This window comes from Muscardinus avellanarius (assembly GCF_963383645.1).
Source record: "Muscardinus avellanarius genome assembly, chromosome: 2".
NCBI classification, from domain to species: domain Eukaryota; kingdom Metazoa; phylum Chordata; class Mammalia; order Rodentia; family Gliridae; genus Muscardinus; species Muscardinus avellanarius.
In genome coordinates, this window is record NC_137787.1 from 53,468,115 (window position 1) to 53,495,299 (window position 27,185).

Below are 27,185 nucleotides of genomic sequence, written 5' to 3' on the forward strand. Positions count from 1 at the left end.
TAATATCATTTAAAAATCTATCCAAATATAGCTCAGAACAATCAAATTGATCTCCATTTCTACTTCTAAAAAGTAGGAAAATAATGAATTTTTACTATCCTACCCTCTAAAGAAAGGGGAAAGACAGCTTCAAAGGTCAGTTCAGGAATCCTATCTGCCCATTATCTGCTTGGCCTCTTTCCAGTCCCGGCAGCGTTTGGTCACACTTCTTGCTTCCTTTGACCTTTGACCTCTTGATAGGTACGAAGCTGCTCCATGAAGCCAGAATTTGGACATATACAAGGCCTTGCGTTTTTCACCAAAGAAAAAGCACTCGTAAATGAGATGTCTTCTGAGTTCATCAGGAAGCCTATTACAATGGCAGCGGCCCTGGAAACTCCTGCATTACAATGAACAAGAACCACACCGTCCTGCAATAAAATTTGAAAAATCTGCATTATTCATTTAAGAATGTTTATTAGATTGATTATACAGTCTTATGCTACATACAACCATAAAGTAAGTATTCTATTTTGTTGGTTCATTAGATTTAATTAATCAAATATATAATTAATTGCAAGCAATGAATGGAAAATCAATCAAGTAATCTATCAACCAACCTCTACCCAACTCCCCACCCTAACTGCCTACCCAGTACTGAAGTGCTGAGACAGTATATTTGGAATTCTGAAACAGTATCTTTAATAGATTAAAGTAATCCCATAAAGTACACTTAAAACCCTAGTTACTTAGTAGCCACATGTATGTAAATAAGAGAAAAATCACAGAATATACAAATAAAGCCACAGTTATAAATGAAACAGAAGGCTAGAGGCATTCGAGGTCCATATAACTTTTTCAAACAGCAACTAGTGGTTTTTGTTTGTCTGTTGGTTGGTTTGTTTTGCAGTACTGGGGATGGAACCCATAGGCACTCTACATCCCAGCTATACGTCCAGGCTTATTTTTCTTCCTTCCTTCCTTCCTTCCTTCCTTCCTTCCTTCCTTCCTTCCTTCTTTCCTTCCTTCCTCCCTCCCTCCCTCCCTCCCTCCCTTTCTCTCTCTCTCTCTCTTTCTTTCTTTCTTTCTTTCTTTCTTTCTTTCTTTCTTTCTTTCTTTCTTTCTTTCTGTGGTACTGGGGATGGAACCCAGAGGCATTCTACCTCCAAGCTACATCCCCAGCCCTGTTTTCTATTCTTTATTTTGAAACAGGGTCTCACTGAGTTGCAAAGGGCCTCATTAAGTAGCTGAGGCTGACCATGAACCACGATCCTCCTATCTCAGCCTCCCAAATGCTTGGATTACAAGTGTGCGCCACCAAGCCCAGCTTTATTCTTTCTTTCTTTCTTTCTTTCTTTCTTTCTTTCTTTCTTTCTTTCTTTCTTTCTTTCTTTCTTTCTTTTGGTGGTACTGGGGTTCCTGGAAGCCCTTCTACCTCCGGGCTACACTCCCAGACCTATTTTATATTTTTAAATTTGGAAACAGGGTCTCTTAAACCAGCGAGGCTGGCTCCGAACCAGCGTGATCCTCCTGTCTCCGCCTCCCAAGCGCAGGGATTACAAGCATGCGCCAACATGCTCGGTAATTCTTTATTTTTAAACAGGGTCTCACTAAATTGCAGAGGATCTCACTAAGTAGGTAAGGCTGGCAGCAAACCCACGATCCTCCTGTCTCAGCCTCTCAAGCACTGGGATTACAAGCCTGCGCCACCACACCTGGCTGAAACTAGTGTTACTGACATGGAAATCTCTGAACAAATATCACAAAGGGAAATAAATTCTACCCTTGGACATTATTTTATTCTAGAGAAAGTGACTTTAAAATATTTAAACTTATGAGGTAATCATGATGATACAAATAGCTTATAACAATATGAAGTGGAAAAGGTAACCAGACACCAGCATGAGGTTAACAGATGAAAACTGTTTCAGGTAACTCGCAAAGGATACTTTCCATGTGAAAAGGGACACAGTGCAAGACCAGCGCTGATGCGACAATACTGCATGAATAATGTACATGATAGGGTTCATGGAACAGCGCAGATACAGCCTGGTCTACTTCCAGCTTCTAAAAAGGTAATGATCTGAATGCACTGGAGTGAACTGTGAGCACACCTACAGAATTAGATATTGCAGGTATTTTATTTCCTGATTCTTCACTTGGCATACACACACACACACACACACACACACACACACGCGCGCGCACACACGCACACACACACACATATATATGGAACTTTTCTCACTTTACAGCAATAACTCATTTTTATGACTTTAAGATGTCAAAAAGTATATTACAATAATTTGAAAATAATTAATGAGCCGGGCATGGTGGTGCATGCTTGTAATCCCAGTATTTAGGAGGCTGAGACAGAAGGATTGCAGGTTCATGGCCAACCTTGCCTACTTAGTGAGGCCCTCTGCAACTTAGTGAGACCCTGTTTCAAAATAAAGGATAAAAATAGGGCCAGGGCTGTAACTTGGAGGTAGAATAACTCTATGTTCAATCCTCAGTACTAGAAAAAAAATACTGATCATCATTTAGCTTTAAATGAATTAATTAAATACTCCAAAGAAGCTTTAAGATTAGCATAAGATTAATAACTGAGACATTCTCCAAGGTCATTTTTAATATTTCATGGCTATATATTGTTTCTGTTTTATAATGGATACTTTCTACCTCTGGGCTATCCTCCCAGACCTACTTTATACTTTATTTGGAAACAGGGTCTCACTAAGTTGCTGAGAGCCTCACTAAGTAGCTGAGGCTGGCTTTGAACCATGTGATCCTCCTGTCTCAGCCTCCTAAGCACGGGGATTACAAGCATGTGCCAGCACACCCAGCTAGCTAATTTTGTGTGTGTGTGTGTGTGTGTGTGTGTGTGTGTGTGTGGTACTGGAAATGGAACCCAGGGGCCTTCTACCTCCAGGCTACACTCCCAGACCTATTTTATATTTTATTTGGAAACAGGGTCTCTTAAACCAGCTGAGGCTGGCTTTGAACCTGCGATCCTCCTGTCTCAGCCTCCCAAGCACGGGAATTACAAGCATGCACTACCATGCCCGGCTAGCTAATGTTTTTAATGTTAGTTATCTTTTCTTCTCTCTTACTATTTTCTTTAAATAACAGCTGCTTTTCTATAGCTTTTAATTTACCTACTTTCTACACTTTAATTATTCCCTAGGTGTCATATTATCCTTGAGAATATTTCCAGATAAATTATTGATTGCATATCCTTTTTCCAAAACTCAAAAATAAAAGACAAGTAACTTGTAAAACAAATTTCTCCTTTGCAGTTGCTGTTTTCTTCCCCCTGGAAGGCCTTTGCTCTTCCTGATATAGTTAACTCTGGCTTCTGCCCTAAGAAGACTGCCTTTCTCCAAGTGAGACGAGGGCAGGAGAAACATCTTGCCCATCCTTGTAAGCTTAGTAGTACTTAGTGCAGTTCTTGGCATATACTAGGTATTCCATAAATATTTGCTAAGTGAATGAGTTAATTTATTCTGCATTTCTGTGACAAAAATTTATTCTCTCAAAATTCAAATCACCACTTTGCTCTGGACAGATAGCAATTATGCTTTGACATTTGCATTTCACAGTTTTCTTTGTTCTCAGAATGCTATGAATAGCTCTTCACACTCCTTAAGAGCAAGTCTGGATCCCTCACATCTTCCCAGAATGAATAATTAATATTTGTTGACGGATGAAACTGAGCCAGTTTTTCTTTACATATAACTTCCAACAAAACTTGGACATAATGTGATCTGCAAGTGTTTGACAACAGCCTATAAATGATAAGAATGAAAATCAACTGTTTCTAAGTCTAGTGTTTAGATTAGTCCCTCACTCTTTCCTCCCTCCCTTTCTCCTTTATTTTGGTAGTCAGAATCTCTGCAATGAGCCTGGCATGGTGGCACACACTTGTAATCCTAGTACTTGGGAGGCCGAGACAGGAGAACAGCAGAGTTGAGGGCAGCCTCAACAATTTAGTGAAGCTCTCAGCAACCTATTGAGACCATGTTTCAAAAAAAAAAAAAAAAAATTGGTCTTGGGGGATAGCTCAGAGCTAGAGTGCCTCTGGGTTCAATTCCCGGTACCACAAGAAGAAGTAGAAGGAGAAAGAGAAGGAGAAGGAGAAGGAGAAGGAGGGAAAGAAAGAAAGAAGGAAGGAAGGAAGGAAGGAAGGAAGGAAAGAAGAAAGAAAGAAAGAAAGAAAGAAAGAAAGAAAGAAAGAAAGAAAGAAAGAAAGAGGGAAAGAATGAATCTCTCAACAAATGAAACAAGGTTTGAGTGCAACCCTAGTATCTTGCTGAGGGCTGGTAATAAACTGGACCGTACTTTTAGCAGGTCACTTTGAAAGCACTCATGCCTATCCACACTACCACTGGACAATGCAAACGTGGTGCTTTGGTTTGGATATGGTTTGAGCATGTCTTCCAAGGTTTACTGTGTTGGAAACTTGGTCCCCAGTTGGACAATGATGGAAGGTGCAACCCTTTTACAGGTAGGGCCTTACGAGAGGTGTTTAGGTCCCCAGGGATATGCCCTTGGAAGGGAGTAATGCGGTTCTTGTGGACCCCTGGCTAGTTCTTGCAAATTGTTAAAGAAGGGCCCCTCCCTATGCTGTGGCTTCCTGTGTGGTGATCTGAAGCTCTCCCTCTCACATGTGTCCCAACACTGTGATCACCCACCAGGAGGCCCTTCCCAGGCCCAGGACGTTTGGACTTTCTATGTCCAAAGCGTGATCTAAATCAGCTTTCTGTCTTTACAGATGACTCAGCCAGAAACCTTTCATTACAAAAACAATAAATGGATTGATGCACGTGGCAAACGCAAACAGTAGTGGGTAACGTGTTCTAAGTAAACTGGAAGGTGCGCCTAAAAATTTGGTGAATTTAGTTGTTTATTTAGATTTACAGTGTTTCTCTAGTAAGCTGTTACATTAAACAAAATATTGGAAAAAGCTTCTATGTCTCATAGAAGAAAACTAAATAAATGAATTTTGGAATAACCAATTCTAAAATATAATGCAAAATTTATTTATTTATTTATTTATTTATTTATTTATTTTTGCGGTACTGGGGATGGAACCCAGGGGCATTCTACATCCAAGCTATACCTCCAGCTCTATTTTTTTTCTTTTTTTTTTCTTTTTTTTTGGGGGGGGGTGGTACTGGGGTTCTTGGAAGCCCTTCTACTTCCGGGCTACACTCCCAGACCTATTTTATATTTTTATTTGGAAACAGGGTCTCGTAAGCCAGAGAGGCTGGCTTTGAACCTGCATGACCGTCCTGTGTCCGCCTCCCAAGTGCGGGGATTACAAGCATGCGCCACCACGCCCGGCAGCTCTATTTTTTTTTTTTTAATTCTGGTCTCACTAAGTTGCAGAGGGTCTCACTAAGTAGCTGAAGCTGTCCAAGAACCGTGCTCCATCTCAGCCTCTCAAGTACTGAGATTACAAGTGTGCACCAACATGTCCAGCTGTCTCAGCCTCCCAAGTACTGAGATTGCAGTCATGTGCCACCACATCCAGCTTACCTAAGACTTATTCTACATTTCCTTTGGAAAGCAGCTAATTACTGGAGAATGAGCCCAGGAGCATTATATATCTTAGCTAAATCCTCAGTCTGTTTTTATGTTGAAACAAGGTCTTGTTAAGTTACTGTGAACTAGCCTTGAACCTGTGATACTCCTGCCTCAGCCTCCCAAGTACTAGGATTACAGGTATATGCTACCAAACCTGGCTCAGAAACATATCATTTTTATTTTTAACACTATTAAGTGCTGTACTGTAAAGCTACACTCTAGAGCCTGTAAAAAAATGTTTATAAGAGAATAGGAAGCCGGGCATGGTGGCGCACGCTTGTAATCCCAGCATTCGGGAGGCTGAGACCAGAGGACTGCGGCCCTCTGCAACTCAGTGAGACCCAGTTTCAAAATAAAGAATAAAAAATAGGGCAGGGGGTGTAGCTTGGAGGTAGAATGCCCCTGGGTTCCATCCCCAGACCCACATGAAAAAAAAAATTAAAAAATAAAAGAGAATAGGATAACCAATATTAGCCTTTACATTAGAAAATATTTCCTTTATTTTCATCCAAATATCCTCTATTAAATAAGGCTGATGAACATAAGAGTTGATTAGTTTTTTATTTTCTTGTACTCTGGTTGTAAGGCACCTAGAATAGTGCTAGGCACATAAAGCACTCAGTAAATATTACTAGATGAATGGGAGGAAGGGAGAAAGGGAGAGCAAAAGGGGAGGAGAGAAGGTAAAGGGAAAACCATTAAAGCAGAATTTAGTTAAATTGGATCCTAGTCCTGTCATTGCTAGTTTCTCTAGGGAAGACACGTCTCTCTGTAAGTGCACCATACTTCCCCATCTATTTGTCTTACATAACTTTTTTTTTTTTTTTTGGTGGTACCAGGGGTGGAACCCAGGTGCTTTTCTACCTCCGGGTTATACTGCCAGACCTATTATTATACTTTATTTGGAAACAGGATCTAAGTTGCTGAGAGCCTCATAAAGTAGCTGAGACTGGCTTCGAACCTGTGCTATCCTCCTGTCTCAGCCTCCCAAACGCGGGGATTACAAGCATGTGCCACCACGTCTGGCATCTTATATAGCTTTTGTTTTTTGTTTTTTTGGTGGTACTGGAGATGGAACCCAGGAGCTGTCTACCTCCAGGCTACACTCCCAGACCTATTTTATATATTTATTTGGAAATAGGCTCTCTTAAGCCAGCTGAGACTGGCTTCGAACCTGCGCGATCCTCCTGTCTCAGCCTCCCTAGCGCGGGGATTACAAGCTCAACAGACCTTGTTTCAAAAGGGCTGGAGCTATAGGGGTATAGCTTGGAGTTCAATCAGAGTAGCCCCTAGGTTAAATCCCTCATACCATACATAGAAAATACACAAAGAATCACTTACTATAAAATAATATCATTTCATAGTATAATTATTGATAATAGCCAACCTAGAAGCACTGCCTGTCAGAATGTTGACTTGAATCAAACACCAAGATTAAACTACTATATTGCCTATTGATCTTCTAAATTCAATGTACATTTTAATTATCATTTTCATATAGTCTCAGTAAAACAATGCATAGGTAGTCTTAGTCTTAAAAGTCTATTGGTAGGAATGAAGATACATAATCCCTACTTCAGTCATTAAAATGAATGCCTATTAATCATCATATATACACTAACAACAGTAATATAGTATGTATCCTAGAGTCCACTTGGTTATTTTGCAAATTACTCACAGAATGGGCAGTTATAAACCTTCAAAAGAAATCTAACTACATATTTACAAAGGAAAATTCAGTAAATTGAATGAACATTTCTCAGTCAGATAAGGAAGTGAATCAGTGTGAAAAGTAAATATCTTATTGAAAAAACAGTAATTAGAGAATTGAACCACTAGAAATTAGTGGAAATTGAGAGAGGGAAAGTTTCACAATGTGTTTTCACAGTCACTACAAAAAAAAACAAAAACTAGATAGCAGATCCAGACTTTTCAATTTTTTGCTTTTGAAGAACTGTGGATCAAAACAGAACTTACCTCCATTTTTGCTTGTTCAATAAATTCAAAACATTCTGGAAAATAAGACAGGATACTGGTTTCAGGCAGATCCAATATGGAAATGCTCTTATATGTAAACTCACTGAGGAAAGCGTTTTCAACTCCATATGCAACATTGAGAATATGAGTCACCTTAAGGAGAAAGAAAAACAATTTTTTTAAGTCCCATGAATCAGATTACCTAAAAAGAGACCTGGATATTGATATGTGTAACAAGAATAACAAAAAAAAAAAAAAATTAAACATGGCCAAGTTGAATGGTTCTTCCTCCAGGCAGCCTTCCCTGACCTCAGGGCTCTCAGAAGCGCATCTTCTGTGTACTCTCATAGAGACCACCCGTGTCCCTCACTGCACTAGAAACTCCCCGAGGGTAGGCACATGCTCAACTTGCTATGATAAGTAAGCACTGTGAGAGAGCTTGGCACAAAGTGCTTAAAGTATCTGTCTCATAAATCCGGGAATAGACATATAAAAACTTAAGAAGCCGGCCGTAGCGGCACATGCTTGAAATCCCAGCACTTGCCGGGCATGGTGGCACACGTTTGTAATCCCCGCGCTTGGGAGGCAGAGACAGGAGGATCACGCAGGTTCGAAGCCAGCCTCGCGGGCTGGCTTAAGAGACCCTGTTTCCAAATAAAAATGTAAAAATAGGCCTGGGAGTGTAATCCGGAGATAGAAGGGCTTCCAGGAACCCCAGTACCACAAAAAAAAAAAAAAGAAAAAAAAGAAATCCCAACACTGGGGAGGCTGAGATCACTGATCGTGGTTCGAGGTGAGCCTCAGCTACTTAGTGAAGCCCTTTGCAATTCAGTGAGACTGTTTCAAAAATAAAAAAGACTAAAAAATAGGACTGGGAGGTTTAGCTCGGAGGTACAATGCCTCTGGGTTTCATCCCGAGTACTGGGGGAAAAAAAAAATTAAGTAGAAACTGGATGTGGTGGTGCATGCCTACAATCCCGGTACTTGGGAGGCTGAGACAAGAGGATTGAAGGTTCAAGGACAGCTTCAGCAATGTAGTGAGACTTTCAGCAACCTAGCTAGACTCTTTTTCAAAACAAAAAATAAAAAGGCTGCAGGTATACCTCAGAGGTAGAGTGTCCCTAGGTTTAATGCCCAGTACAGAGAGAGAAAGAGAGAGGAAGAGGGAGAGAGAGACAGACAGTGAGAGACAGAGAGACAGAGAATATGAATCCAAAGGCTTAGTGGATCAGAAAAAAAAAGTTTACTCTTTCTTATCATGACAAGGCTTTTTATTGTATCTATTCTCTTTTCTTAGTACAGAAATTAGGTCTTGCCTACCCTCAGTATTTTGGGGAATTTCACAGGTATTTTCACCATGCCTCTTTTACCCCCTATCACCCTCATGGCATGGCTTTGGTAGTGTCCCACTCCTTGCCCAGCACAGCTGACTAGATTTGAGTGGATAGCTGACCTAAACTAGGCTGATCAGACTATCTTTAAATAAATTTAAACCAGGTGTGTTGGTAATCCCACTACTTGGGAGGCTGAGACAAAAGGATTGAAGGTTCACAGCCAGCCTCAGCTACTTAGTGAGACCCTCCAAAACTTAGACCCTCTTTCAAAATAAATAATTTTTTAAAAAAAAGGCTGAAGGTATAGCTCAGAGGTAGAATGCCCCTGGATTAATTCCAAGTACTCCAATAAATGAATAAATACATTTAAAAAACAGTAGAGTGATCCACAAACTCAAGAGCTTTAACATGGTCATTTTCTATTACAGGCTGAGAGAAACTAATTCCTGTAATTTTATGAGATGAATGGAGTAGATGTGCAGAGAGGGCTGTGGGAGGGAGGGGCTATCCTGGATGGCCTTCCATTCTCTGGCTTCAGTCTCTAGCAAGGCATAACCACTCCTTGCCCTTGGGCCCACGGATCTCCCTTGCATCATTATAGACATTCTCTTTCCTCACTCAGGCTGCCGAAGTTGGTTTCTGTGGCTCACAATGGCAGGTTGTTTGAATAAGAAACTCAGAGACAGGTCTCATGCAGACAGCATTGGCCATTTATTAGCCTAACTGCCTCATGGAAGAAAGACAACATAAAAGAAAAATATTCAACCATCTACTTAGGAAAGACTTTTAAAAAGAGCTAGGAGAAACTAGAAAGAAGGAAGAGCAACTTCAGATGATACAGTATGAAATGTACTTCTGTTTCTCCCACTGAAGTCTCACCTGACTGTGTCAAGTTAGTCTCTCATCCCTGTAGTACTCCTGGTCAGGATTAAATGATTCTGCACTGACTTATAAAACATCTTCCTATGTTTTATAAAACAGATGTGCCTGTTTCATCTTCACAACTATATTCTATATCCCAAAAAGACCAGTTACAAGGTTATACTACTTTCATAATTTATTATCTTCATATATATATATATATATATATATATATATATATATTCCCTATATATCACAGGATTATGAAGAAGACCAAATGAGAATCTTAGGAAAACAACTAAAAGATAAAAGCACATTACAAATATTGTAGATTATTAAATGGTCCAATGCCTGGGTGGTTTAGCTGTCTGAAGATGCAATTTATTTTTGTGTTGGCCAAATGAATGGCTCTGACCATAGAGAACTACACTGAATTGAGGTGGTGCTGGTGCACCCTGCCTAAAACCCTTCTGGTAATAAAGCACAGTGAACTAAAACTTAGTCATAAAGTTCCTAATAATGCTTGTCCTTGGGGTGGAATGTCTTTGTAACTGGGATATTAAGAATAGTCTCTTTATTCAGTACTTAGTATGTGCCAGGCATATAGGCTGTCTCACTTAATCCTCTTATTTAGCCATTATTATTTCCATTTGACATTTTGTTTCTGACTGGTTAAAAGATCAAATTTTTGAAAAAAGGAAATATTAATAAGTCTTGTTTTTACTTTGTCTCTACTCTCACAACCTCCCGCCTTCACAGTAACCACCTTCCCTGATTTCTTATGTACTCTTCTTTTTTTTTTTTTTTTTTTTTTTTTGTGGTGCTGAGGATTGAATCCAAGGGCATTCTACCTCCAAGCTCCATCCCCAGCCCAATTTTTATTCTTTATTTTGAAACAGGGTCTCACTAAGCAGCTAAGGCCGGCCACAAACCTAGATCTTACTGTCTCAGCCTCCCAAGTATTGGGATTACAGTGTGCACAACCACACTTGGCTTTTGCATACTCTTTTGGAGTGTCTTTATGCAAATAATTTATGTACTGGCTTTCTTACACAAAGATAACATCTTTGGATTTTTTCTCCCTACTTAAATGTGTCCTGAAGACCTGTTCATATCAGTTTATAGAGAACTATTTTAGTCTTCTCTTTCATAGCCACATAGAATTCTATAGTATGAGTGTATTTAGGTCCATTTAGCCAGTTCCCTACTGTTAAACGAGAGAGCTATTTTCAGTAATTTGCTAATATAGCCAGTGCTGTAATTTTAAATTGGAACATTTTATATCTTACAGTTAATTTTCCATCTTCAAAGTACTTTTATTAGGCACACACCAGGTACTCAAGGAGTACCTTATTAAGAATGCAGTCATTATTACCATTCTTAAACATTAAAAATAAATTCCTATATAAATTTCTGGAGATGCTCTCCACAAGAGAATGTCTACTAGTTACAGCACTGAATCCTAAGATACTGTTTTGAAATATGCCATGATATTTATTTATTTATTTATTTATTTATTTATTTATTGGTGGTACTGGGGGTGGAACCCAAGGGCTTTTCTACCTCCAGGCTGTATTCCCAGACCTATTTTATACTTTATTTGGAAACAGGGCCTCACTAAGTTGCTGAGAGCCTCACTAAATTGCTGAGGCTGGCTTTGAACCTGTGCGATCCTCTTGTCTCAGCCTCCTAAGCGCTGGGATTACAAGCGTGTGCTACCACGCCCGGCTATGCCATGATATTTAAATCAGTAATTTTAGCCAGGCACAGTAGCACATGCCTGTAATCCCAGTATTTGGGAGGCTGAGACAGGAACCTCAACAACTCAGTAAGGCCCTCAGCAACTTAGTGAGACCATGTTTCAAAATAAAAAATAAAAGCCACGCATGGTGAAGCACACCTGCAATCCCAGTACATGAAAGGCCAAGACAGGAGGGTCACAGGTTTGAAGACAGCTTCAGCAAGTAGTGAGACTCTCATCGACCTAGCAAGACCTTGTTTAAAATTTTTAAAAAAAGGTTAGAGTTGTAGCATGGAGGTAGAATTCCCCTGGGTTCAATCCCAAGTACCTCAAAATAAGTAAATGAATAATAAATATAAAAAATAAAATTGTGCTAGGGTGTAGTTACACAACTACACTACACAACTAGTAGGTAGATGCCCCTAGGTTCAACCTGTATTTCCACAAAATAGATAAGTAAATAAATAAAATTGGGTTGTGGGTGTAGCTCAAAGATACAATGCCTCTAGGTTCAATCCCCAGTACCACAAAATAATAAATAAATAAATAAATAAATAAATAAATAAATATTTTTGCTTTACAGCATCCTTAAATTTGTGTAGAAACCTTCTATTCAATGACTTGAATTTGGATTTGCCTTCTCCAGGCAGTATTAACAGGGTCACTGTGTACAGATATAGCAAGATCTTTTAGAAAGTCTTTGTTTCAAGCTGGGCGTCGTGGAGCACGCTTGTAATCAAAGTGCTTGGGATACTGAAACAGGAGGATCGCACAGGTTCAAAGCCAGCCTCAAGCTACTTAGTGAAGCACTCAGCAACTTAGCGAGACCCTGTTTCCAAATAAAATATAAAATAGGTCTGAGAGTGTAGCCCGGTGGTCTGGCCCCTGGGTTCCATCCCCAGTACCACCAAAAAAAAAGTCTTTGTTTCACACCACCAAGGTTAAGCTAAATTTGAACTAAGATATCAAGAGAAATAAGATAAAAACACTGGCCAATGCAAAAAGAATTCCAGATTCTGTCATTTTACCCTAAAAAATATTGATTTGTTAGTGGAAACAAGACTTGAAACTTGTTCTACCTTTGTTAAATTACTAATAAACAAAGATTCCTGTTAGAAAATACAGTGATTCCCACATTCTTATGTAATTTAAGGCCATTATTTCTCACTGTCAGGTAGTATTAAGAATAGGAAGTCAAGCGTGGTGGCACACGCTTGTAATCACAGCATTTGGGAGGCTGAGACTCAAGGATCGCAGTTTGCGGACAGCCTCAGCTACTACTTAGTGAGGCCCTCTGCAACTTAGTGAGACCCTGTTTCAAAATAAAGAATAAAAAATAGGGCAGGGGGTGTAGCTTGGAGGTCGAATGCCCCTGGGTTCCATCTCCATACTTGCCAAAAAAAAAAAAGAAAGAAAAAAAAAAGGACAAAGGAGAGCCCATTTAAAATACAAGTCAGTAAGCTAAAAATAAAAATTCCAGATTAATGATCAGTAGTTATTTTCCTTGGAGAATTAATTGCAAATGTTCATTCTCAATTTTATCCAAAAAGAATTTCTGAGTTGTTGGTGATGAAGATAAATAGAACAAGGTCTTTATTCTCTACACATTTAATAAATAACAGAGGAAGAGAAAACATGTTCTTTAATGGCAGATGAACCAAGTATTACAGAACCAAAAGGAAAGAACAGATTACTGAACCTGCTCCCCTGATATCCTTCACACTTGCAATTCTCTGAGCCTGAAGATTGCTCTTTTCCTATCTAAGTCATGATGCGCATCCTAAGGTCCCAGGTGAAATGCAGAATGTCCCATCCCAAGAAAAGTCTAGATCACCTCAAGATAACCTCACCATTCTTCTCATTGCATGTTTTGATTTTTTTATAGAATATATTCTCATCTGAAAATATCATATTTTAAGAGCAGGGATCTTATTGCTTATGTATTTCTACATCTTCACCTAGAAAGGGGACTAGCACAAAAAAGGTGTTTAATATTTTATGAACAGATAAGCCAGTGAGATGCACAATGTTATACTTCCACATTACTGCAAGTGGAGATTCTTGCCTTTTGACTACCCCAAAGTGTTTTCACCTGTGCCAGTGATTTCAGTCACATTTCTAAGCTGTATTCAGCTTCCTAATCTAGATTTCACCTCTCCCCCACACTTTAGACCCCATATATCACACTGTCTACCAAAAATTCTACCTAGATAATCTATGGCATCTGAAATTAAAATGGCCCAAACTGAGCTCATTATTTTTCCTCCAAAATCTGTCTTCTCTGCTTTGTCCCATATTTCATGGACTATACTTAGTTGCCAAAGAAAACTAGATATGAGCCCTGACTCTTCCTTCTCCTTCAACCTCACCCTCTCCGTTTGCTTCTCTCTATGCCTCTGCACCCTTATATACAGCATCGTCATCTTTTTAAAATTACTACGATAGCCTCATAAATCACATCACTTGGACAAAAGAAGATGGGAGAAAATGGAACTAGGAAAGAGACGGTATATGAGTTGAGACTCAAAGCATAGATAGATCTTTGCCGGGCATGGTGGCGCACGCTTGTAATCCCATCATCGGGAGGCTGAGACTGGAGGATCGCAGTTACAGACAGCCTCAGCTGCTTAGTGAGGCCCTCTGCAACTTAGTGAGACCCTGTTTCAAAAAGAAGAATAAAAAATAGGGCAGGGATTGTGGCTCGGAGGTAGAATGCCCCTCGGTTCCATCCCCAGTACTACCAAAAAAAAAAAAAAAAAAAGCCAGGTGTGCTGGCACACACTTATAATCCCAACGCTTGGGAGGTTGAGACAGGAGGATCACACAGGTTCGAAGCCAACCTCAGCCACTTAGTGAGACTCTCTGCAACTTAGTGAGACCCTGTCTCCAAATAAAGTATTAAATAGGTCTGGGTGTACAGCCCAAAGGTAGAAAAGCCCCTGGGTTCCATCCTCAGTACCACAAAAAAAAAAAAAAAAGAAAAAGAAAAAAGATTAGGGTCACGAGGTTATGTGAAGGAGGTTGAGAAGAATATCAAACTTGGATATTATAATTAATCCACAATCAATATGGATTATAGATCCACATACTTAAATTAGGTGTGATTACTTTTGCAACTTTATTAAAATGACTGCCTGAGTTTGGTAAGGTGGCTCATGCCTGTAATCTCAGTACTTAGGAGGTTGAGACAGGAAGATCTCAGGTTCAAGCCCAGCCTCAGGAGCTTAGACCCTCAGCAATTTAAGGAGACCCTGCTTCAAAATAAAAAATAAAAAGGGCTGGGGGTGTAGGTCAGAGTTCCACCTCTGGATTCAATCTGAAGTACCAAAAAAAGTTATAACATCCACAATGTTAACAGTTAAACTGAAATATACCAAAAATAAACCAATACAATTTTTCCTAAATAAATTTAACAGTTAAGATAATTTGTACATGTGGTACCAGATTTGAAGCACTGTTTTCTTTTTACCTTGTGCTTTTTCAATACATCCAGATCATGAGCAGCATCTTGTGACCCTGTAATAAATAAATCATATTATCACCTTGAACATAATTATCTATCTTTTCACAAAAATTTGTGTAACAATTGGGTTACTCTTTAAAAAGAAAAAAATGAACAATTCAGGACTTCAGTTCAATTTTCTGAAGGGCAATTTGTTAATATTCATCAAAAAAGACTATACAAATACTTTTTAAAACTTACTACCAATAAAACAAATAACTCAATCAAAAAGATGGGCAACTATACTAAATAGATACTTCTCAAAAGAAGAAATGCAAATAGCCAGCAAGTATATGAAAAAGTATTCAACATCAGTAGCAATCAGAGAGATAAAAATCAAAACTACATTGAGATTTCACCTAATTCCACTTAGAATGACAATCATTAAAAAAACACAAATATAGCCGGGCATGGTGGCTCATGCTTGTAATCCCGGGACTTGGGAGGCTGAGACAGGAGGATTGTGCAGGTTCAAAGCCAGCCTCAGCTACTTAGTGAGGCTCTCAGCAACTTAGTGAGACCCTGTTTCCAAATAAAATATAAAATAGGGTCTGGGAGTGTATCCCCTGGGTTCCATCCCCAGAATCAACTCCCCCGCCAAATATTGATAAATGTTGGCAAGGAGGAAGAGAAGTAGGAACTCTGATATGTTTTTTGGTGGGATTCTAAATTAGTGCAGCCACTTTGAAGATGAGTTTGGAGGGGCCTCAGAAGAATTGGAATGAACCTACCATATGACCCAGCTATATCATTCCTGGAGATCTATGCAAAAGAATTGAAATCAGGCTACCATAGTAATGCATGCATATCTATGTTCATAGCTGCACAATCATAGTAACCAAATTATGGAACCCATCTTCGTGTGTCTGTCAACAGGTAAATGAATTGTAAAATTATGGGATATACACAAGAACAAAATTATGTTATTTGCAGAAATGGATGGCTTTGGAGAACATTACACTAAGTGAGATTAGTCAGTCACAAAAAGTGAAAGGTCAGATGTTCTGCCTCCTATGTGGGAGCTAGAGAGAAATTTGAATGCAAGAGGGACTCCAGACAAAGGAGGAGAAATCCCAGTCGAGTGATGGCGGGGGGGGGGGGGGGTAAGGGAAGGAGGAGAGAAGGGGAGGGATACTCAATGAAGAAAATATTTTAATGGACATGATGTATATGCACAAATTTTTTAGTGGTGATCTAAATGGTGTGTACAGGGAGGGTGAGGGAGTGGGATGGGAGCTGAGGGGAAGCTCACCAAGTGCTGTGTGCAACACATGATGTTGCAGTGATCAGCTATAATAATGTTCACCACAATATTTTGTAATATTAAAAATAAAGCAACTAATAGGCCAAAATAGGAACTGGATTAAATAAAAATATGTAATTATGGCTGGGTGTGGTGGCACATAGCCTACAATTATTTGTAATCCTAGTACTTGGGAGGTTGACACAGGAGGATTACAGGTTGGAAACTAGTCTCAGCAACTTGGCAAGATCCTGTTTCAAAATAAAAAATAAAGCCGGGTGTGGTGGTGCACACTTGTAATCCCAGTATTTTGGAAGCTGAGACAGGAGGATAGTAGAGGATTAAAGCCAGCCTCGGCTACTTAGTGAGGCTCTTAGCAACTTAGACTCTATTTCCAAATAAAATATAAAATAGGTCTGGGAGTGTAGCCCAGACATAGAAGGCCCCTAGATTCCATCAAAGTACCAATAAATAAATAAATAAATAAATAAATAAATAGGGCTGGGGGTATAGCATGGAAGTAGAATGCCTCGGCTCAATCCTCAGTACCAAAAAAATAAAAAATCCCACCATATAATTATATAGTGGTGTTGATAAATACATATATATGTAGAGAGAGAAAAGAAATAAAGAACATTTATGTATGTAAACAAGTTCTCAAAATAAAAGGTAATAAAAACAAGTTATAAAACATCATCAGACATTTTTATAGAACCAAAAGTATTATATATGCTTAAAAATAGGCATGGCATGAAGTATAAAGAACAAAATGCTAACAGTGGGGTTACAGGTAATTTTCTTATACTCATTTGTAGTTTTTACAATAAATATCTTTCTTTTAAAGCTACTAAGTGGGTATTAAGAAAATCAGGCAAACACAAAATGACTGAGCTCCAGCTGGTCTTGGAACCACCCAGTAGCTTAGAAGTCTGCAGGATCCACCCACACTCTGCGAACAGCAGGCCTGTGCCCTTTTAGTCTCTTTTCTGTCAAAGTTGGCTTCCCAGATCTCCCACTCTTGGAAACTGGCTTAATAAGAAAATTCATAAGGGAGAATTAAAAAATAGGGCATTTATATTTAAAAGATTTCAAGCATTTTACTTTCCCAAAATTAGATTCCATCTCTATAAACAGTGTTTTTCTCACCTTATCTGGGAAATCAGCCAGCTTTTATTACATGATATTAGGTAGCTGAAGGCCAGCAAATACACTCTTAGGCCAATATTCTTTTGATAATATGAAGCTCACAGGCTGTTTACTGAGCACACATTCTCCTTTATTCTAATTTAAAAACTGGCCTATGAAAATATTCACATTTGTGAAAGCCAGATGGTAGATACATAATTGTCTGTTATATTATTTTCTTTAATTTTCTATAAATTTGAAATACTTTACAACTTTTCTAAAAATTCTCAGTTTTCTACAGTAGGAAGTTTTAACCTTGGGGGGGATAAATAGGTTCAAAATAAGTTAATCTGAATTTGGTGATTTAGTATACATGCCATCTTTTAAATAATTTTATTCTATTTCTTTCTTTTTTTGTATGTGTGGTACTGGAGATGCAATCCAGGGGCATTCTACCTCTGAGCTACACCCCAGCCCCATTTTTTATTCTTTATTTTGAAAACGGGTCTCACTGAGTTACAAAGGATTTCACTATTCTATTTCTATTTTTTTTAGCAAAAACTGAAACATACGCTGGGCATGGTGGTGCATGCTTGTAACCCCAGCGCTTGGGAGGCTGAGACAGGAGGATCACACAGGTTCAAAGCCAGCCTTAGCTACTTAGTGAGGTTCTCTGCAACTTAGTGAGACCCTGTTTCCAAATAAAGTATAAAATAGGTCTGGGAGTATAGCCCAGAGGTAGAAAAGCCCCTGCGTTCCACCCCAGTACCACTAAAAAAAAAAAAAAAAAAAAAAAAAAAAACCTGAAACATGACTTAAAATAAATTTTTTCTTTTTCCTACTCTACACTGTTATTATAAACATTTATCAATGCTGGATGCTTTGATAATTTTCATTAAACACACACACACACACACACACACACACAATCAAACACAAAACTGTTTGTATTTTGAAAGTGGCTTCCAATATATGATTGTATTGAAGTTGGTATAGTGACAGAGGTCTGTAATCTCAGCTATGAAGCAGGCTGAGGTAAAAGGATTTAAGGCATCAGCAATTTACTGAAAGCTTGTCTCAAAATAAAAAAAAATAAAAAGAGGTAGGGATATAAGTCAGCGGTATTTATTTATTTATTTGTTTATTTATTTATTTATACTGGGAGTTGAACTCAGGCACCTTCTACCTCTGAGCCACACCCCTCACCCCTTTTTATTTGTTGTTTTGAAACAGGATCTTGCTAGGATGCCAAGAGTCCCAGTACTAGTTGAGACTGTCCTTGAGCCTTTGATCCTCCTGTCTCAGCCTCCCAAATACTAGGATTACAGGTGTGCCCCACCACTTTAAATTAACATTCTTGAGACAAAAACAAATGTAACTTGCATGTTCTGCCTTTTCAAACAATAAGAAAATAAAATGAATGTTAACAGCATAGGGAGACAATTTAAATCAGAAAACATAATTTCAGATAATCAGTTTGTGTTTTTCATGTAATACTTGGTAATATTAATTTCAGTTAATTCTCTCTAAATTCCAGAAACAGATTTCTCCAATTTTAAATGAATGCTTTATGTTGTAGTCTTATGTAAAACTATTAATGGAAAGAATAAGAAAGAAATATTATAAATCATACATTACTAAAACTGTTTTTTATTTATTTTTTTTTTTTTTTTTTAATTTTATTTTATTGGTGCACTGTATTCATACATCATAGTGGGATACAAACTTTTGTAGACATACATGCACACATTGCCCAGTCAGTCCCCACCCGATCCCCACCCCATTCTCTCCCCATCCCTCCTTCCCATGCTTGGCTTAGTGGTTGACATCTAGTATTATAGCAATATCCAAAATTAAAAATGATAATCTCACATAACAGTTTCATTTGTCTGATGCCAAGCTTTTGATGATTTAAAGATAACATTTCAATATTTCTTTTTGCTTTCTTTCTTACCAGAGCATATTTTTTTCTGTTTTTTTGGTGAAACTATCGTATATTTATATATTTATTTTTCAGAAAAAAAATCTATCCTAATATGGAATATGAATTCTAGATACCCAAAACGATCTTGAAGAAGAACAAAGCTAGCAGATATATATTTTCTGATTTCAAACCATATAAAGCTACAATAATTGAAACAGTATAGTACTGTTCTAAAGGCAGATATATAAACCATTGGAGTTAAATACAAGCCTAGAGCTAAATTCTTCCCTATATTGTCAAGTTATTTTTGACAAGGTTTCCACGAACATTTGGTGGTGGAAATAATATTCTTTTAACTAAATATTGTTGAAAAATAATAATTACATGGAAAAGAATAAAATTGGACCCTTACCTAATCCCACATACAAGTATTAACTCAAAATAGATAAAAGACCTAAATATAAATCTTAAGACTATAAACTTTTAGGAGAAAATCCGGGTCATAAAACCTCACAACATTGAAACTGGCAGTGATTTCTTGGATATGATTTCAATGGCACAGGCAACAGAAGAATATACAAACTCCCTAAAAAATAAAAAAATATTGTATATCCAAAGACAATGTAAACAGAGTTAAAAGTTACTAATAGAATGGGATAAAATATTTCACAAATGCTATATCTGAAGGTATATTAATATCCCAACTAGAAATCCTAAAAATTAACAACAATAAAGGCAAACAATACAATTTAGAGATAGGTAAAAGACTAACATAAATAATGAATCTCCACAGATAACCAATCTTAGTTGTCTGTTGGATGGAAAATCTTGTTTCTCTGGTTCTGGTGAGTGTTACCTATTTCTGCTTTGTAGTTAATCTCTTTGAGTATTTTCTCTAGCGCTGGTTTTGAAGACATAAATTCCTTCAGTTTCTGTTTGTCATGGAAGCTTCTTATTTCTCCATCTAATTTGATAGAAAGTTTTGCTGGGTAGGAAATTTTTGGCTGGAAGTTGTTTTCTTTCAGAGTTTGGAATATGTTACTCCAAGCCCTTCTGGCTCTCATGACTTGGTTTGGGAAGTCTGGAGTGATTCTAATTGGTTTGCCTCTGAATGTCACTTGGCCCTTTGTTTTTGTTGCCTTTAAGATTCTCTGCTTGGCTTCCACATTGGTCATTTTGACAATTATGTGGCGTGGGGATCCTCTTCTCCGATCCTGTCTAAAGGGAGTTCTATAAGTTTCCTGGACCTGTGTATCAACCTCTTGCTTTATGTCTGGAAAATTTTCTGCTATTACTTCCTTGAAGAGATTGTTGATCCCTTTGGTTTCACTTTCTTTCCCCTCCTCTATTCCAATTATTCTTAGGTTAGCTCTCTTAAGATGGGCCCATATTTCTTCAATGTCAGATTCCTGCTGTCGGATATTTTTTTCTAGATTAGAAACTATGCGTTCATTTTTGGATTGCTCATCTTCTAAGAGCGAGATTCTGTTCTCCATGTGTTCTAATCGGTTGTTTGTGCTTTGAATTGAGGCCTTTACTTCATTAATTGCATCCTTTATCTCTTTTTGGCTCTCTCTGAGTTCTTTTCGAAGCACCTCTATTATTTCTACAGTTATTTTCCTGATTTGATCTTCTAGAAATCTCTGATTTTCTGTTTTATCGGGTTCTGATGTTGTGGGGTTGTGGGCGGTATTCATTGCTCCAGTATTATTCCGCTTTCCCATGATTTCGGATGCTTGTGCCTTCTCTGGGTTCTTCCCTTGGGTCACTATGACTTCCCTTAAGGTGTTCTGGATCTCGAGTCAGTAGTATCTCAGACCCCACTACTCCTTTACTGGGTTTTATCACAGAGTCTCCGACCCAGGGAGTCGATAGAGGCTGCTTTAAACTATGGGGGGGTGCCACGTTGCACGTTCTCCTATGGTGTGATATCTCTGCCACCACCACTCCCTCACTGGGTACAGTGAGGTACAGTACTGGGATTTCTCCTCTGTGGCCCGCAATTTGACTCACTGTTCTTGAGTACGCAGATGTAGCTGTACTGGATTCGGCGAATTCACTGCTGCTGCCGCCGCCGGTAACAATATGGCGCCGCAGACACGCCCTCGGCCATGAGGCTGGCGTATTTTTTCTTCTCTGGTTTTGATTTCCACTCTGAATCCCTGCAGCGTGTGCTGAGCTCAGCCACTGGGAGCTTTAAATCCTCTCTGCGCCGAAAGATCCTGCCTGGCTGTTCCGCAGCGGCTCACCTGGCTTGCTGTAGCCGTCCGATGAGTTCGCCGCTGCCGCCGGCAGTATGGCGCTGCTGCTGCGTCCTCGGGCGCGTGTGTCTCCTCTGTGGCCCTGAGCTCTGTTCTCAGTCCGCTTTCTCTCTGGAGCCTGGTGGTTTTTTTGTTTTTCTGGTGATGGTGTTTTCTGGCTATGAAAGGCGCTGGTTTTGTGGTAATGGAGATTGGTTGTTAGCAGGGCTCTTAAGCCCCGCTTTTCTCGGTCGCCATCTTCCCGGAAGTCTCTAAAACTGTTTTTTAAAAACAAACAAACTTTGTTTTAGCCAGGCGTGGTGGCGCACACTTGTAATTCCAGCGCTTGGGAGGTTGAGACATGAGGATCACACAGGTTCGAAGCCAGCCTCAGCTTCTTAGTGAAGCTCTCAGCAACTTGCTGAGACCCTATTTCCAAATAAAGTATAAGAAATAGGTCTGGGAATGTAGCCCGGAGGTAGAAAAGCCCCTGGGTTCCACTATCAGTATCACAAAAAAATTTTTTTTAATAAAAAATAAATTAAAATTTTGTTTTAGAGCCAGGTACAGTGGTGCGTGCCTGTAATCCTAGTACCAGGGATGCTGAGACAGGAGGATATCAAGTTCAAGGCCAGCCTCAACAACTTAGAGAAGCCCTCAGCAACTCAGTGAGACCTTGTTTCAAAATAAAAACATAAGCCAGGCATGGTGGCGCACGCCTGTAATCCCAGTACTTGGGAGGCTGAGACAGGAGGATTGCACAGGTTCCAAGCCAATGAGGCTCTCAGCAACTTAGTGAGACCCTATTTCCAAATAAAGTATAAGAAATAGGTCTGGGAATGTAGCCTGGAGATAGAAAAGCCCATGGGTTCCACCATCAGTACCACAAAAAAAATTAAAAATAAATAAAAATTTACAGCCCGGTGTGGTAGCACACGCTTGTAATCCCTGTATGTGGGAGGGAGACTGAGACAGAAAGATCACTGGTTCATGGGCAGCCTCAGCTACTTAATGAGGCCCTCTTCAATTTAGTGAGATCCTCTTTCAAAATAAAATATATAGAAGGTCTGGGAGTATAACCTGGAGGTAGAAAGCCTCTGGGTTCCACCCCCAGTACCACCAAAATTAAGAAAGAAAGAAAGAATAAAAAATAGGGCTGGGGTGGGTATAGCTCAGAGGTAGAATGCCCCTGGGTTCAATCCCCAGTACCACAAAAAATAAAAAATAAATTACAAAATGGCTGGGACTGTAGTTCTAGTTCTTCAGTAGACTGTCCCCCCTGGGTTCAATCTCCAATTCAAAAAAAAAAAACAACAACAAAAAAACTTTTGTTTTGGAAAAGTAGAATGTCATTCTTTTGTAAAAATATTTTAAGTAAAATTAAAAACAAATATCAATTTAATGTTTGGGGGGATTATACTAAGGATTGAACCCAGGAGCATCGACCTCTGAGCTACACCCCCAGATATATATTTTTTTATTTTGAAACAGGTCTCACTAGGTTGATGAGAGTCTTACTACTTACAGATATATATATTTTTTATTTTGAAACAGGTCTCACTAGGTTGGTGGGAGTCTTACTACTTACTGAGGCTGTTCTCAAATCTGCAGTCATTCTTTCTCAGCCTCCCAAGTACTGGAATTACAAGCTTGCGCCACCATGCCAGACTCAAGTTATGATTTTAACAGTGGTTACATGAATCTATACTTGTCCTGGGTTTGGTCCCCAACACTGAAGATGAAAGAAAGAAAGAAGGAAAGAAGGAAAGAAAGAAAGAAAGAAAGAAAGAAAGAAAGAAAGAAAGAAAGAAAGGGAGGAAGGAAGGAAAGAAAGAATTGATAGATGTATTCCAAGTCAATTTTACTGCATAATTTTTTAGAGTTAAACCAGGCATGGTGGTGTATATCTGTAATCTCAGTACTTGGGAGGCTGAGGCAAGAGGATTGCAGGTTTGAAGCCACCTTAGTGAGGCCCTTAGCAATTTAGCAACATCCTGTTTCCTAACAAAAATAAAATAAAATAGGGCTGAGGGCTGGGGTATAGCTTGGAAGCAAAATGCCCCTGGATTCAATCTCCAGCACCACAATAAATTTGTAGCAGTGAAGATTCATTAGTGGATAAAAATAAGAACTTAAAGGCAACATGATATTTGTGAACAATTTTACATTATAAAGAACTATACAAATTCAATGTAATATCTCCCAAGAATATTGGGCTTCCTATATCTCAGATACATAGACCTCATAAAGTATCTCAAGCTTTTTGCCTGGAATTGAAGAGAAAAATCTCAAAATATCATCAGCTTAGACTTGTTAACAGAATGGATATAACAAATTTAAGTGTGCCTTTTAACTACTCAGAAGAAATGGAAATTTCTACTAGCTCAAATCAAGCTGGATTTTAAAAAAAAGTCTTAGTGATTTTTGTTTGTGTAAAAATATAATTTGCAAAACTCAGGACAAAAATGCTTACCAAGATCTTTATCCACCTGTTAGATGATTCAAGAAACTATGTAAGATTTTTGAAATACAATAGCTCATCAGCATTTATAAGTTATCTAAAAAAGGCAAGATTACATTTTCACAGTTCTCCATTTTCTGTATATGGCACCAAAAATAAAAATTGCTTGGAGTGCAGTGCTGGGAAGAAACTATGCTGCTTTGAGGAGGTGAAAGGTCTTAGAATCAACCTGGAAACAACTTTAATCTCCCAGACAGAAACCAAGTCTAGCCAGAAAAAACCCTGCATCATTCATGTGGAAGAACTTTAGACTGAGCTATCCATGGGTCCCTCAGGAATAAGGCATTGGTGGCTAGGCAGAAAAATGTTCTACTGTCTTTCAGAAGACTAAAGGTTGTGCCTGGTGAAAGTGTCCCCTTCCCTGGTCGAGAGAGGAGACTAATATCAAAAGTGCCTCCCATGCTAGTGTGTAGTGGCACACCCCTGTAATCCCAGTACATGGGAGGCTGAGATGGGTGGATCACAGGTTCCAGGACAGCCTCAACAAATAGTGAGATTCGTCAACCTAGCGAGACTCTGTTTCAAAGTAAAAATAAAATAGACCTAGAAGTATAGCTCAGAGGTAGAACATCGCCTCAGGGGTTCAATCCCCAGTACCATTTACACACTTTCCAAGAACTCTCTCAGGATCCTGGAGAAGGTTCCAACCCCAATATGAGAACAATACTTAGATCAGTCATTGATCAGTGCAATCTGGATAGATAAATAATCTTTTTTTAAGAAAGCAAAGTTTATAAAGACTCTGAATTGGTGGATAATAGAAATAACCATAACTATCTTAAACTATTATTCCACAATGAAAGCCAAATAACTGAAACATGTGCCTTGACTTATTTTTTCTTTCTTTTTCTTTTTCCTTTTCTTTCTTTCTTTCCTTTTTTTCCTCTCTCTCTCTCTCTCTCTCTCTCTCTCTCTCTCTCTCTCTCTCTCTCTTTTTTTTTTTTTTTTTGTACTGGAGATTGAACCCAGGGACATTCTACCTCTGAGCTACAGCCCCAGACCTATTTTATTTTTATATTACGACAGAATCTCAGTAAGTTAATGAGCACCTTCTTACTTGTAAAAGCTGTCCTGGAACCTGTGATCCTCCTCTCTCAGCCTCCCAAGAACTGGAATTATAATCATGTGCCACCATGCCTGGCAACATATTTTCTTTCTTAGATATGGGGAGCAAGATTTGGGTGAACCTGCCAAGTTGGCTATCTGGTTCACTTAAATTTTTATTTGATGAGAATATGCTATCATTTTTCACTGGGCTCCAGAAACTAGTTGGAGATATTTATTCAGTGAATTTAAAGATAGCCTGTTTAAGGTGGACATGGCAATACACACATATAATCCCAGTTCTCAGGAAGCTGAGAAAGGAGGATCTCAGGAGATTTGAGGCCAGCATGCAGTAATTTAGCAAGACCCTTTTTCAAAATAAAAAATAAAATAGCTGGGAGTGCAGCTCAGAGGTAGACTGTGCCTGAATTCTACCCCTGGTACAATAAATATAAATTCATCTTATTTAACAATGCATAAAATATATAATATAATGATAAATATAATATATATATACAACAATTGATTTTGTAAAACCTTTCACAACAACGTCATACAGCCCTATGAAATAAGCAGATTCTGTCACTTCAACTAATGCACCTGGCTTTTTGATAGAACAGCCAGGCTAACCCCAGATAAGTAAAAGCAGAGCAGAGCTGCAAATTTGGTCTAATTTGAAACAGTTTGATATAATGATAAAGACCAACAGTGGGTCAGACTTGGACTTGATGCCCACCTGTGGTATTGATTAGGTCTGTTGCCTTGTGCAACTTACTTAACCAATCTTATTTCCTACATCCCCTTTGTAAAATGGAGTTTCTACTCCCTACTTCACAGAGTTTTTAGAAGGGATAATATGCCATGTGCACTTCACATAGTACCTGGGTCCTTCTGCTTCCTGGTTCACTGTTCTGCTCAAGAATGCATAAATTAACTGCATAATAACTCAAGAATGCTTAAATAAATTGACTGGTAAATTTAGTCCAGTCATTGAATCTTTCCAGGCCTTAATTTCTCTATTCATAAGTGAAAAGTAATTTAGACCCACGTTGTCACTATTTTTTTAAGAACACCACACCATATTTTTTACATACAAGTTAGTACTTTTACAACCCTGCTCCTTTTTCTGTGTAGACTATGCTTGTTTAGGAATTCAGTATTTCCAAATTATAGGAAAGCATAAAACCATCAGACTTACAGCCAAAAGTTTTCCTTCTCAACACTGCAAAAACAGCTTGACCAGATGTGGCCACAGGAGGCGCATACATATTCCATAGAGTTACGACTATCAACTCTTCTGTAACTTTTGCCCTTGCTACTTGTTTTGTCTGATAAAAGCATTCTTTTTGTCAAGCGTGGCGACATATCCTGTAATCCCAAGATTTAGGAAGCTGAGACAGGAGGATTGCAGGTTCTCAGCCAGCCTCGGCAGTTTAGCGATGCCCTCAGCAATTTAGCGAGACTCTATTCCAAAATAAAAAATAAAATAGGGCAGGAGTGTAGCTCAGATGTAGAACAACCCCGGGTTCCATCCCCAGTACGGGGGTGGGCACTTTTAATTAGATTTTTAAAGGCTTTCTATAATTCAAGAAAACACATGTGTTATCCTCCAGAAAAGTTAGAAAAATGGGGGTAGGGGGAGCTTGGAGCTTTTTCTAAAATCAAAATACCAGGTGCCAAGTGCTACTAGAAACCATGCTTCTTAAGGGTGTATTGCGGGGGCAGAAACGACTCCATCTGGTTAACGGAAGTTCCACATCCCCCAAAGGAAACGTTCCAGTTTTTATCAGGATAGCCGACAGGACAGACACAGGAGTGAGGGGTTATGAGAAACCAGTGGAAAGGACTGGGTGCTTGAGCGGCAAGTCGATGTACTCACCCAGGAGCAACCACGGCTTAACAACGCCAACTTGCAGGTCGGAGCTAAGGTCCTGCACATAGCCACAGCCACCCACCCCGCTCGGCTCTACTTCCTCCACAACGCGCGTGCTGGCATCTTTCCACGTTTCTATAATTTTCTTTCCAGTGAGCGTGGTCACCCTGGTGCATTGCTTCCTGAGATTATCCCGGGAGAATGCTTTAATTTCCTGGTTAAGGGAGTGCAT

The 27,185-nt window shown here is 38.9% G+C and overlaps 1 protein-coding gene across 1 annotated transcript; it reads right to left on the reverse strand.

Moving 5' to 3' along the window:
• Positions 1–352: 352 nt before the first annotated feature.
• DUSP19 (dual specificity phosphatase 19) lies at positions 353–27,185 on the reverse strand (the record flags this gene model as incomplete). The annotated part of the gene is made up of 4 exons (XM_080690053.1): positions 353–410; positions 7,546–7,580; positions 14,951–14,997; positions 26,960–27,185. 4 exons carry the CDS (start codon positions 27,183–27,185, stop codon positions 353–355), a joined length of 366 nt encoding a protein of 121 aa, XP_080546179.1.